Here is a 13,585-nt window from a genome sequence, read left to right as displayed (position 1 = left end):
TCCAGAGCTCCACGTGCCAATGCTGCCAATGGTCGGCGTGCAAGATTCGGCGTTTATCGTTGGCTAATCGCAACAGAGCACCTGATGGATCAAAGCCTGTCAACAGACACAGCTTTGAATGCGATCAGCGGTGATTATGTGAAGTCTCGTTGGAGGGTGCACACGAGGCTCGTCGTCGCTTGCAGCGGGTTGGTGCAAATACTGCTGCTCCTGGGACTGGAGATGACATCCGCTTGGCGTCCTCCATAGCCAAGAGCAGCCAATAGGGAACGGGCTTGACAAGCGCATACGAGTGGTCGTCATCGCAATTCTCCGGGCAAGAACCGCGTAGACCGACAGAGTGTTGTGTCTGGCAGTGCCACGAGCTCTGTCGACGGCTTCGCTGACCTCTCGTGGCGATGTGTCGTACCGCGCAGGCGTTTCAGAAACCGATTATAGGCTGGATCGTCGAGCGTCAGTCGCAGTCGAAGCATGTTCCAGCCAGAATTGGTCTGTATGATGATGATGATGATGTCGTTCAGCTACTCGTGAGCTGCAGGTAATCAATCGTGAGTCCATGTCTGGAGGACGATATACTCGTCCTTGACAGCTCGTTCTTGTGCCATTGCAGCTCAGCCGCACAGCGTTACTCGCATTGTCTGCTTGGGGTTGCCAGATTCCGGTGCAATGCATGTAGAAGTGCGTGCCCAGCTGGAGAGTCGTGTGAGGAGCAAGAAAGATGAGCTGATGGGTGATAATAATGTTAAAAGAGGCACACGCGACATAAGCATGGTCCACAAGATTGAGCTGTGACCGGAAAGAGGGAGCTCATCTCATCCGTGCAGCGTTGCAATTGGCGAGCTGGCAGACAACAACACTGCCAAGTATGGTGCGCCGGCCCAGAAGATGTTGGAGCAAAGAGCAGAAACACGCAAAGAACGGTATGGAGTATGTGTTGCAAGGCACATGAAGCTGATAGGCCTATGCGCCCGCCAATACCGTAGTGGACACGCCATATCGATGGAGGAGGCGTGATGGAGGAGCTCCAGGGCTGTTTGCGGCGCTGGTGTTTCTGCGAGCAAGCTGTTTCTGTGTCGATGTTTCCATACCGCCCGGATTGCGGTGGCTGTTCATGCAAACACGTTCACGGTGAAAAGCATCGGATCAGGACGATCAATCGAGTGGCAGTAACAACACCATATCTTGTCTCTTGCATCGAAGCAGTTGTGCTCGGCTTGTTGGCAGCAGATCCAAGGTTGTGGCGTTCATGTTGTTTCACACGTGAGCCGCTCTCCGCGAATGACGTTTAGAATTACCGCTGCCTAGTATCCTGGTCAACCATAGCGACACAGCTCCGACAGCTCCATCGTCCCTCCTTTCAACACCCCATCACCATCAACCCCCATCAACCATCTCATCAACCCAACCGCAATCATGAAGGGCAGCGCATTGTTTGCCCTGGCTTCGGCCGCTGGCACTGCCTCCGCAGGCGTCCACAAGATGAAGTACGTCACGCAATGAGGTGGCGGGTAGAGCAACACGCTGACAGCTACAACCAGGCTCAAGAAGGTGCCTTTGTCGGAGCAGCTCGTAAGCCATCCATCGCACAGCATCGCTTGATAGCGCCACTAATATCGTGTCCAGGAGGGCGTCAACATCGAAGACCAGGTCCAGCGCCTCGGCCAGAAGTACATGGGACTGCGCCCACAGAGCCGCATGGGCGAGATGTTCAAGGAGACCTCCGTCCACGCCGAGAAGGGCCACCCAGTCGCCGTCGACAACTTCCTGAACGCACAATACTTCAGCGAGATCGCCATCGGTACGCCACCACAAGAGTTCAAGGTTGTGTTGGATACCGGCAGCTCCAACTTGTGGGTGCCTAGCCAAGATTGCGGCTCCATCGCCTGCTACTTGCACTCCAAGTACGACCACAGCGAGTCGAGCACATACAAGAAGAACGGTTCAGACTTCGCCATCAGATACGGCTCTGGTAGCCTTGAGGGATACGTTAGCAAGGACACAGTCCAGATTGGTGATCTCAAGATCAAGGACCAGCTCTTTGCCGAGGCCACATCTGAGCCAGGTCTTGCGTTCGCATTCGGCCGCTTCGACGGTATCCTCGGTCTTGGATACGACACCATCTCGGTCAATGGCATTCCACCTCCATTCTACAACATGATTGACCAGGATCTGCTCGACGAGAAGGTCTTTGCTTTCTACCTCAGCGACACCAACAAGGGTGATGAGTCCGAGGCCATCTTCGGTGGTGTGAATAAGGATCACTACACCGGTGAGATGACCAAGATTCCTCTGCGCCGCAAGGCTTACTGGGAGGTCGACCTTGATGCCATCACCTTTGGCGACCAGACTGCCGAGATCGACTCCACCGGTGCTATCCTTGACACCGGCACATCGCTCCTCGCCCTCCCATCGACTCTTGCCGAGCTCTTGAACAAGGAGATTGGCGCAAAGAAGGGCTACAACGGCCAGTACACCGTCGACTGCAGCAAGCGTGACTCGCTTCCAGACTTGACCTTCACCCTGACTGGCCACAACTTCACCATCGACGCGTACGACTACATCCTCGAGGTCCAGGGTAGCTGCATCAGCGCCTTCATGGGTTTTGACATCCCAGAGCCAGCTGGTCCTCTCGCCATCTTGGGTGATGCCTTCCTCCGAAAGTACTACTCCGTCTACGACCTTGAGAACAACGCCGTTGGTCTTGCCAAGGCCAAGTAAGCGGGTCTAGATCTGTTTAAACCATGACAACGTGTACGACAGCACACTGGTAATGGAAACGCAAGAGACTGCGTGGGAAGAAACTAGTGGGGAGGCAGACGGTTGGCTTAGTCGCGACCTAGATTGCATTGTACCTGTGTACCTAATAGGTCGGAGCTCCGTAACAGGCGCGGAAGCGTTTTCCTAACGTAGCATCTCTGTATGTGAAGGCTGAATGCATTATGAACATACACACATCCAAGCATGACACTCGCGTTCCTTCCTGCATCGTGCTGATTGCCGCGCTTCGCGTTATCTTGTACTTGTAGCTTTGTACCCGCCGCGCTGGATCTATCACATGCTCGAGACCCTTCGGCGGCCGGCTACCGAACATCTGCCTTCCGGGTTGGACCTTAACAATGACATGCTTGCCGTGCACCTCAACTTTCACGGCGATCCATCATAGTACATCGTGCTTCCACTTCCCATCGTACATCATCATCAGGCAGCAGATGTGGTAGCCTGATGGATTTCCTAGGCCAAAATGTAGCTGGCGATCCGAGCCAGCGGTAACAACGACGGTAGAGTGCAGCAACAGCACAGCACAGTACTGCAGTGGCAGCTTCGCTTAAGCTTGGAGACCGAGTACAGACACGATAGAGCTGCACACGGCTGGTCGACAGCGCAGAGACACGACAGCACGCGTTGGAGCAATACGCGGGCAAAGCAAGTAGACAAGCAGTCTCGCCCGATCGCAGTGAACAGATCCGGCCTGTGGCTGCAACACGTGTGAGACGATCGTTCACGTGTTTGCTGCATCCTCACATTTGCTTCACTTGCATACAGATTCCCAACATGGCGTCGCAATCTTCCATACTGCTCGACCGGCGACGCAGCTCTGGTGGCTTCAAGACACGCTTCGGCAGTATCAAGCTCGCCAAAGTGCGGAGTCGGGAACGAAGTGCTGGACCATCGACAGCTGCTATGGACTTGCCTGATCGATTCAAGAGTGACGACGATGAAGATGTGGACGATGGAACTGGCGTGGCTGGACAAGATGGCGCCATGTTCGCCCAACAGAGCATGTATGGCGTGCTAGCTGCAACACAGAGCAAAGCAAAGCTGCGATTTCAGCAAGAGAGTGGCAGCGAAAGTGAGGGCGAGGACGAGGAGGTGAAGCGTAAGAGGAGCGAGGACACTGCGAGGCCAAGTCCGAGTGGCAGTGGCAGAACAACGCCCAAGCAGCATGAACGGAAGAAGAGCAGTGACGGCAAGAAAGAGAAGGGCGAGGAGAAGCGACATCGGCGGAAGTTGAGTGAGAACAAGCTGGTGCGGAGCTTTCTCAAGCCGATTAGAGAGCGAGCGGATTCGAATGTGCCAGATCCCATGTCACAGTCACAGTTTCTGCCTCCGCGGAAGGAGGAAGCGGTTGAAGACGCACGGCCGATTTCAGTAAGGTCGGATGCACCGATACTGGATCGCAAGCTCCAAGCCATGGCCAAGGCAGATATGGACTCGTCAAGGACCTCGTTAGAAGGACGGAGGAGCAGAGAGGGCAAGTCTGAAGATGCCAGCAAAGACAGATCACCAAAGACGCTACCGCAAGTCATTGCCAACATATTCCAGTTCAAAGAACCGGAAGAAGTTGTGTCGGAGTATCCTTGCTGGTATCTGCAGAATGTCTTACTTCAAGGATACATGTACATCACACAGAAGCATGTCTGCTTCTACAGCTACCTGCAGAAGAGAACTAATGCCGTCGCAAAGACGGGACACTTGGGCAAGCAAGGAAAGCACAGCTATCGATATCGGCGGTACTGGTTCGTGTTGAAGGGCGACATCTTCTCATACTACAAGAGCTCCGCGGACCCATACTCACCGCTTGGAGTCGTCGACTTGCGGTACGCCATCACTGCAGATGTCACTGGCGGAGTTGGGAAGGATTACACAGAGTTCACAATCACAACACAGGACAGAGTGTACCTCTACAAAGCTGACACTGCTGAATCTGCGCGAGAGTGGGTGAAGCAACTTCAAAAGGTCATCTTCAGGAGTCACAACGATGGAGATGCAGTCAAGATATCGTTGCCCATCGAGAACGTGGTCGATGTGGAGGAAGCGAGCATGGTTGACTTTGCTGAGACTATCAAGATCACTGTCATTGCGGACGATGAGACTTTTGCCACTGACGAATACTTCTTCACCTTCTTCAGCCTCGGCAAGGAGGCGTTGAATATGCTGACCATTCTGACCGAAGGCAATGATGCCAAGAAAGCGCTGGCTGAGGACAACGCTATGAGCCCGCTTTCGAGAGTGCGCTCGCCACCGACGTTCGACCAGTCGCCTAATGCCAGGTCGTCACCACGACCAATACAGGAGCCGGTGCGCTCGACGTTGTCGCCACTATCTGGACGTGGCAGCCCAAGGATCAGCAGTGAAGGACAGAGACCAAGCATTGACATGACGAGACCTAGTCTTGACGGCAATAGACGCACGAGCTTTGACAGAGGCAGGAGAAGCGTCAGTGCGGAAAGTCGAGGCATATATGGCGTCCGCAGCGCATCGAAGTCGCCCTTGTCGCCGAGGATCGATGAGTCAATGGAAAGCTTCGTCACCTCATCGGAGCAGCCGACCGACTCTTCTGTTGACGAAGAGACGATGCAGGCGAACATGACTGCAAGCACAATGCTTGCAGATGATGGCGTATTCCGCGGACCTACACTTCGCATGCCACAACCTCGGCGTACAGTGTCTGGCTGGACGGTTGAGAGGCTACGTAGAGAATCACAGCACTCGTCTCGAGAATCAAGTACAGAGCGTGTGCGTGTTCAGCCGCCTTCTCGACAGCAGACGGACCATAGACCTGAGTTCAAGCGGACTGAAAGTGGTGGATCGGGTCGAACCTTAGAGGCAGAGAAGCTGCAACCCGCTGATGCGGCCGCTCCTGGGCGATTAGTTCGTGGCATATCGACGCCATTACAGCATGCTATTACTGTAGCCGGCATGGTTCGCTCTTCTAGCAAGCGCATGGGGTCGTACCTCAGCAGCAGCCCTAAGACGACGCTGTCGAACTGGTCCGACGCCATTGCCGGTGGCAAGCGACACTACAAGGACACGGAGGGTCTCGCTCCCGACGACAGCATACAAGACCCGGAGCAGGAAGTGGACGTTGCGGAACACGAGCGCCGCTTCCAAGCACACTTCGGCTTGCCGATCTCCGAGAAGCTGGTCTCCACGTTCTACGCCTGGCTACACAAGACCATCCCGGTCTACGGCAAGATCTACATGGGCACTCGCCGTTTCTGCTTCCGCAGCTTGTTGTACGGCATGAAGACCAAGATTATGATTCCGTACAAGGATATCATCAATGTGCAGAAGCAGAGAGGCTTTCGCTGGGGATACCCTGGGATGGTTCTGGTTATCAAGGGCTACGAGGAGCTTTTCTTCGACTTTCCCTCGGTCGAACTTCGTGATGATGCTGCTGTTACTGTGCTGCGTAACCTGGAAACTGTCCAGGATGCTGCTCTTTCTATGATACTGACCGAGGAAGAACAACAGGAAGCCGAAGATGCCGCTGCCGAGAATGAACTGCTTCAAGCTGCGAGGAAGGATGGAAGTGCTGACCATGACTTGCAGTTGACTTCTAGCTTGAGTGATCCCGATGCGCCACCTATTCTGTTCGACGATCCGAGCGCTTCGATACTGGAGTTCAAGCCGAAAGAATCCATGAAGATTACGTGCTTGAGTATCGGTTCGAGAGGTGATGTTCAGCCGTACATTGCCCTTTGCAAGGGACTACTTGCGGAGGGGCATAAGCCGAGGATCGCTACACATAAAGAGTTCAAGCCATGGGTGGAGCGACACGGTATCGAGTTTGCAGAAGTTGGCGGTGATCCGGCCGAGCTCATGCGCATGTGCGTCGATAAAGGCCTCTTCACGCCATCATTTGTGTATGAGGCGAACTCTACTTTCCGACCCTGGCTCGACGACCTACTGAAGTCCGCCTGGGAAGCTTGCAAAGGTTCCGAGTTGCTCATCGAAAGCCCGTCAGCTATGTGTGGTATTCACATTGCTGAGGCGTTGGAGATACCATATTTCCGCGCGTTCACCATGCCTTGGACTAGGACCCGTGCTTACCCACATGCCTTCGCCACCCCTGGTTCGAAGATGGGTGGGGGGTACAATTACATGTCATACACCTTCTTCGACAACATGTTTTGGGCGCTCATCTCCGGGCAAATCAACCGCTGGCGAGGCAAAATGTTGGGTATAGGTCCCACCAGCATGGATCGCCTACAGCAGAACAAGGTGCCTTTCATGTACAACTTCTCGCCAAGCGTCGTTGCGCCGCCGCTCGACTTTAGCGATTGGATCAAGGTCACTGGATACTGGTTCCTGGACGAGGGCGATGACTGGCAGCCACCGGAGGATCTGGCGAATTTCATCAACAAAGCGAGAGAAGACGGCCAAAAACTCGTCTACATCGGTTTCGGCTCCGTTACAGTCTCCGACTCGCGACTCCTAGAGCAGCAAATCATCGACGCAGTCCTCAAAGCCGACGTCCGCTGCATCCTCTCCAAAGGCTGGTCCGACCGCTTCGAAACAGAAGCCCAAAAAGCCCTCCCACCCATCGAAGTCCCACCCTGTATCCACCAAATCCGCTCCGCCCCCCACGACTGGCTCTTCAAACAAGTAGACGCCGTAGTCCACCACGGCGGCGCCGGCACCACAGGCGCAAGTCTCCGCGCCGGCGTTCCCACCATCATCAAGCCCTTTTTCGGCGACCAATTCTTCTTCGCAACCCGTGTCGAGGACCTGGGCGTGGGCATGAACCTTAAGAAGGTCACGGCCAACCAGCTTGGGAAGGCGCTCTGGATTGCGACGCATGATGCTCGCATGCGGGGGAAGGCGGCGAGTATTGGGGAGCAGATTCGGGGTGAGGATGGGGTGAGGACGGCGATTGATACCATCTACCGTAATATGGACTATGCCAGGAGCTTGGTTAAGATTGGGGGCAGGCAGGGGAGTGTGGCGAGCCAGAGTGCTGGGGAGGATCTGTCGGAGGAGAACTGGACTTTTGTGGAGAAGGAGGTGGAGGCGGGGAGTATTGCTGCTTTCGTCCAGGCTGAGGCGGCGATGGCGGGGATGCAACCACAGCCACAGCCGCAATCGGGGAAGGCTGGTGGGAGTGGACATGGACGGCAGATGAGTCTGGGGAGTATGGTTATGAGGGGTCGGACTTAGTGGGGACGATCTTCTACTTTGTGATCACGCTGCACAGCTGCAGAGGGAGACTGGACTGGATAGTGGATGGGTTGTGCTTTAGCGAGGCGTTTAGGTGAGGGACGGGATGGCATTGACGCGGAGTATGACCTTACTGAATAGATACCATGGTTAGTGGACGCGTAGAGCGAAGAGCTCGCGCGTAGAATGGATGATACTTGGCTCTCTCGGCCGTTCATGTGGCAGTGAGCGGAGTGCGGTCTGTGGTGGGAAGGTGCATGTGCTGAATTGCAGGGATCACGTTTCAGGTCCATCTTTCTTGATTATACTTCACCGTTCGACTCACATCTGACGACCCTTGAACAAAGACTTCTCATCGGCTGCAGCAGAAGACAAGTGAATACCACATTGACAGCGCCGACCACGACACCGGCGAGCATACCTCCGAAAACCTCACTCTTTGCCAATCTGGCCGACTCAAAGGAAGCCAGCGCAGGTGCATCACCATCACTTCCTCCACCAAAGACCTCACCTCGCTCCAAACTGGCCGACCCGAAAAGAGCCAGTGCAGGCGCATCACTAACTCTTCCCCCACAGAAGACCGCACTCCACTCCCACATGGCCGACTCAACAGAATCCGGCACATCGCCGTCACGAGTCTTCAGGTTCCGTAATCTCCCCGCAGAGATGAGAAACCGCATCTACGAGGAGTCACTTACACACAACCGCATCGAGGGTCAAGTGCGTAAGCCACTGGCTTCTGCTATTGGAGGGTGGAAACGATCATCGACAGCATTGGGACAAGATAAACACACTCACCACGGAGGTAATACGGATTGCAAGGGAACAAGATGAGGAACAAGATGAGGAACTCGTCTTCTGGAGCTACTAGACTGCTCACCTCTGCGGTGCGGGAGCTTGAAGTGTTCCTGCTATGAACTGTAAAGCAAGCGACCTTGACCCATAGGCGAAGCACCGGACAGATGCTTCTCCGCCACGATCTTGCATCCAATATCACAGAGAAGCAAGCTCAGCATCAAGTCGCGCATGCCAATTTCAGCGTACACAGAGCGAACTGCGAGCCCGGTATCACCAGTTTCATAGCCTGTCTACCGTTTCGCCGCCCTATCTCTGTCGCCATTGAGGTCCACCACATCGTAGACTCACTTATACCTGCCGACCACGGCTTCCAAGTTTGTGTATTGGATGATAAGCTAAGGAAGATTACAAACACGCGAACAATTCTGTAGCATTTCTACATTCACTGTATGCTTCGTACAATCATGCTATGAGTCCGCAGCCAAGGTCCGTAGTACAGCGTCCCAGTGATAAGGCACGCAAAAGGTAGAGTCAATAGACCCAGGAGGTACAGCTCCCATTTCCGCCCCAGATTCGAGTAAAAGGGACCCGCTGCGGACTGGAAACCTGCGCCAGCCAGGTTCCTTATCACGAAAGATGGCGCAAGAGCTGAGACGACGGCGGTCTAATAGCTTCGTCAGTACAATCACAGTGGACTCTCGCCAGACAACGTTCACGTTGCGTTCTTCTCCATGTAGACTAAGACTTCTCCACCTTCTCATCTTCCTCCGCAACTTTCTCCCTCAGATCCCACTCCCCAGCCACACCCGCCGGCATCGACTTCGCAATTTTCACCGGCTGCAACATATTCCTCGACCCCAAAAAGAACGCGTCAACATCCTCCAACGTTCTATCCATCGTTTCGGGCAAAAACAGGTAGAACGTCACAACCGACACCAGATTCGTGCAAACGTACACCAAATAGTACTTCCACTGAATACTCTCAAACGCCACTGGGGTAACCTCCGCAACTAAGAAGTTGAACATCCAATTACTGAACCCGCTCATCGCCGTGACCTGTGACCGGATCCGAAGTGGTGCGATCTCGGAGCTGTACATGAAGGGGATCAGGAAGAGACCGATGGGGAAGGCGGCGAGCGCGAGGAAGTAGAAGATCAGGGAGCATCCTGCTGCTGTCGCGTTATCGGCGTGGGATCGGAGACCTGTCAAGCCGGCGTTGGCGACGCACATGAGAAATGCGCCGGTGATGAGCAATTTCCTCCTTCCAAAGCGGTCGATCAAGAAGACTGCGAGGGTGGCCATCAGGAACTGCCACGTTTGCATACAGCTTGTGATAATCCGAGACAGAACGGGGCTGTATCCCAGATCGCGTTGAAAGATAGTGTTCGAGTAGAAGGTTATGACGTTCACGCCGGACATTTGAGCGAGGATGTTGACGGCGATGGCGATGAGGGTGCGGTTGAGGTGGCGGTTGGGGGTGCGGGCGAAGGGGTGGGAGGAGTGGCCTTGACCGTCGAGCTCGATGGAGGCTCTGATACTTTGGAGCCGGGAGGTGACGGCTGGGGAGTCGGCGGGTGCGTCTTCGAGTTTGCTAAGGACTTGGGCGGCTTCTTGGTGGCGGTCTTTGGAGACGAGCCAGCGAGGGGATTCTTCGAGCATGGGGACCATTATCATGACTATTATGGGCAAGATGGCTTGGAATGCGATAGGCTGGTGGCTGTTAGCATGGATTGCCATTGCGTACATGGGAGACTTACGAATCGCCACGCCACCTCATTCTGCCTGATGAAGTAGAACCCAAATTCAAGCCAACCCACGAACATAACACCAAATATCGCCGCACTTCCTTCGATCATAATCAAACCCCCTCTCTGATGCGCGTCAGAGCTTTCACCAACCCACGTCGGTATATTAGCCGTAAAGCTGCCCACTCCCAAGCCCGTGACAATCCTCGCCACGATAAGCTGAGCAAGCTGGAAGCTGGTCGTTTGCAAGATAACACCAATTAAAACGACAGCAGCACCACCGGACGTCGTCCATTTTCGCCCAAAGCGATCTCCGAGGAAGAAGCAGGCTAAAGCGCCGAATGCTGCGCCCACTTCGTAGAGAGCGACTGCTGTGCCTTGGAGTGTGGCGTTCTTGCTGTCGAGTTCGGGGGTTGAGGTGTTAATGGAGGGGAACTGGTTGTAGAAGGTCGGTAAGGTGAGGAGGCCGTTCATCACACCTTGGTCGTAGCCTTGCAAGATCGTTTGGATGGTCAGTGTTGTAGAATATCTGGATGTATTGCCTCATCGTGCTCACCCATGCTGCTGCGCCAGTGAACGCCAGGGCGTATCTTAACCGCGCTCCTCGAAAGCTCGGCATTTCAGTGTCGCCAGGCGCTGTCCCTGATCAATATTCGAACGAAAGAATGTAAATGAAGCAGTCAAGAGCGTGACGATAGTGAGAAATCTTTTGCCAGGAGTTCAGTCGCCGTGTCAAGCATATCGCTCCACTGGTTACGCAGCGCGATGGGACGGCAACTGTCGTCAGTAGGCGTTCTTGCAGACACTGCAGCCAGTCGGTCTTGCGCATACTGCTAGCAGGCAAGATCGACGGGCAAGAGCATACGCCAGATACCGCTCTGCCGATGCCCGATCCGCTACACCCGCCATGTGGAATGATGGAGGGCAGTGGGGCAGTCTGGAATCTCTCCCTCTCCTAGATGTCCAGTGTGTTATACATCTTGCGCTGCCAGAGAGGTCGACGTGCAAGTGACAGGAGGCAGTATGGTATTGATGATGATGTGAAGTCTTTGTGACGAACATGCCAAGTTCACAGGTATTGCTTGACTTTTGTCAAGCTTTCGGCTTGTTGTACATACACGGTCTAGCACTTGCAGGGATCTTGTTCAAACGCCGCTCCGCTGCCGATACTGCGCGGATATGTTTACCTCATGCATACACCCGCGACCGAACTGTGTAGCTGTGGAGGCTCGCTGTCTTGTGTACCGTCTTCACCTGCTCCAAAGGTCCGTAATCATGTCGTTGTCCTTGATGCTTCATCTCCTACAGAGCAGCTTTTCGAGTTGGTGATTGTTGTGAAGGATGCTCATACCCAGCGGCTTCTTCTTCACGAAAATAGGCTCGATGTGATGCTACGCGAAATCTTGAATGTTCGAAATATCACTGGGCGGTGCATTGCCACCGCGTGAATATTGATCAGTGCCTTGAACAAGTCCAAATCAGTAGCCATCACACAGGTCTCGTCGCTCGACGGTCGCGTTAGAAGCATGCGTCTCCAAGAAGCATTCTGGGAGGTCCACTAAATCGGCCATGTCAGCGGAGAAACGCGAATGCTAATAGCGAGTTCCTCGGGTGCTGCGCTCACCTTCTTGTCGCGTCCATTCTTTACAGCGTCGATCAATTCCGCAAGCATCGGGTTGAGGAAGATGCGCTGTGGCTTAGAGGCGTCCGCCCAGGTAGCCTCCACACTAGAGGCCAACTCTCTGAAAGTTCCTGATTCAGCGTCAGCATTTCCTCCAGCTCTGCTGCGCACAGCTTGCACGCACGCTCTTTGCGTGGCTTGAGTGTCCCGTTGGTGGCAGGCTTGAAGAAGAGAGCCTGCTGGAACTTCTCTCCATGGGTGATAATATCCTTCCAGCGCTGGCAGACGCGTTGATACACCAGGATGTCAATTGGTGGCAGTTCGTAGAGCACCATCTCCAGCAGCTCTGTGATGCCCTGCACTTTGTGCGCTGCAGCTGTGGCCATCGCGCTGGGGTTAAGGCGCGAAAAAGGGCGCGCGTGGTGGAAAAAGATGTTGTTTGCGAACTTTTGTCAAAAGAAAAGGGAAAAAGTGATAGTGAAGCCCGCACCTACCCGCAAAGCTTTTTATACATCAGGTATCACAAGTGCTCGCGCGACACATCCAAAAAGTCCATCGCCACAAGCGTAACACAGGCGAAGAAAAATAAACTCTATTGCTATCGTTTAAACCTGCAAGGTATTTTGGACATACTAGATACCGCATCGAAATGCTCGTCAGCATGAATATCACAAAAAGCAGGTATGAACCCCATGTGTTTTGTCGGAGCCTATGAGATATGTTACCAGTGCTGGCACAACCCATCAAAACGCTCCAGAGCCATAAAATCGACAAAAGTAAAAGAACAATGGCCTTGATACCAACCATTGAAACCTCCCAGAGATGCTCCCACAACATATATCGCACCACAACCCCAACCATCCCCACCACCACAAACCCAGCAAAAAAAGAGATGACAATCCGAAGGGTCACAGGGCGGACAACATGGCTCGAACTCTTGTAAGGTGTTACCATGAAGTCGCTTGATAAAGGTTCCCATTCAGGCCCGCTTGTAAAGTCTCTTCACGTTCACGCTTGTAAGGTTCTCCCCATGAGGTCAGCTGATGTGAATTCTGAAGGGAATATATCCTCTCATATTCGCACGTGTGGAGGGCCTTCTGTAAGCGCAAAGCCGTGCTGAGCCGTTGCGCTGGTGGGAGAAGGGGTGCTCCGGAAGAGGATGGGTGCCGCTCGTCCAGGCTTTTCCGACGAAGGCGTTGCCTACGCGGCGCGGTGCAACACCGAGTGGTCGTCACATGCCATGTGCAGAGAGTGTGGTCACTTGCTGATGCTTATCGTCCTGGCCGAAGCGCAGGCCGTCCTCGTGCAGCGTGCTGTCCCAAGCGGTCTTCTCCCAGTATCGGGCATGCGGTCTTCAGGGTAAGCAACTGCTCGAGCTTCGCCAACTTATCCGGAGTATGCACGTGTGCACCAGTCTTCCAAGCTCTTACTGTAAGTGAACTGAAAACATCTGCTGGCTCTTTCTTAAAATGCAGTCATC

The 13,585-nt window shown here is 54.1% G+C and overlaps 3 protein-coding genes across 3 annotated transcripts; 2 read left to right on the top strand and 1 right to left on the bottom strand.

Moving 5' to 3' along the window:
- Positions 1-1,413: 1,413 nt before the first annotated feature.
- CLAFUR5_08972 (Vacuolar protease A) lies at positions 1,414-2,718 on the top strand (the record flags this gene model as incomplete). Its single annotated transcript, XM_047908120.1, has 3 exons — positions 1,414-1,484; positions 1,539-1,569; positions 1,624-2,718. 3 exons carry the CDS (start codon positions 1,414-1,416, stop codon positions 2,716-2,718), a joined length of 1,197 nt encoding a protein of 398 aa, XP_047766589.1.
- An 834-nt stretch (positions 2,719-3,552) lies between these two features.
- Positions 3,553-7,941, top strand: CLAFUR5_08971 (Sterol 3-beta-glucosyltransferase; the record flags this gene model as incomplete). The annotated part of the gene is made up of 1 exon (XM_047908119.1): positions 3,553-7,941. One exon carries the CDS (start codon positions 3,553-3,555, stop codon positions 7,939-7,941), a length of 4,389 nt encoding a protein of 1,462 aa, XP_047766566.1.
- A 1,536-nt stretch (positions 7,942-9,477) lies between these two features.
- CLAFUR5_08970 (MFS-type transporter oryC) lies at positions 9,478-12,491 on the bottom strand (the record flags this gene model as incomplete). The annotated part of the gene is made up of 5 exons (XM_047908118.1): positions 9,478-10,449; positions 10,497-10,983; positions 11,954-12,042; positions 12,109-12,236; positions 12,290-12,491. The coding sequence occupies 5 exons, from the start codon at positions 12,489-12,491 to the stop codon at positions 9,478-9,480; spliced, it is 1,878 nt and encodes a 625-aa protein (XP_047766598.1).
- Positions 12,492-13,585: the final 1,094 nt, after the last annotated feature.

Source organism: Fulvia fulva, chromosome 9, assembly GCF_020509005.1.
Source record: "Fulvia fulva chromosome 9, complete sequence".
In the NCBI taxonomy this organism is placed as follows: domain Eukaryota; kingdom Fungi; phylum Ascomycota; class Dothideomycetes; order Mycosphaerellales; family Mycosphaerellaceae; genus Fulvia; species Fulvia fulva.
Note: the sequence above shows the minus strand (reverse complement) of the source record. Positions and strands in the feature narration are given on the sequence as shown.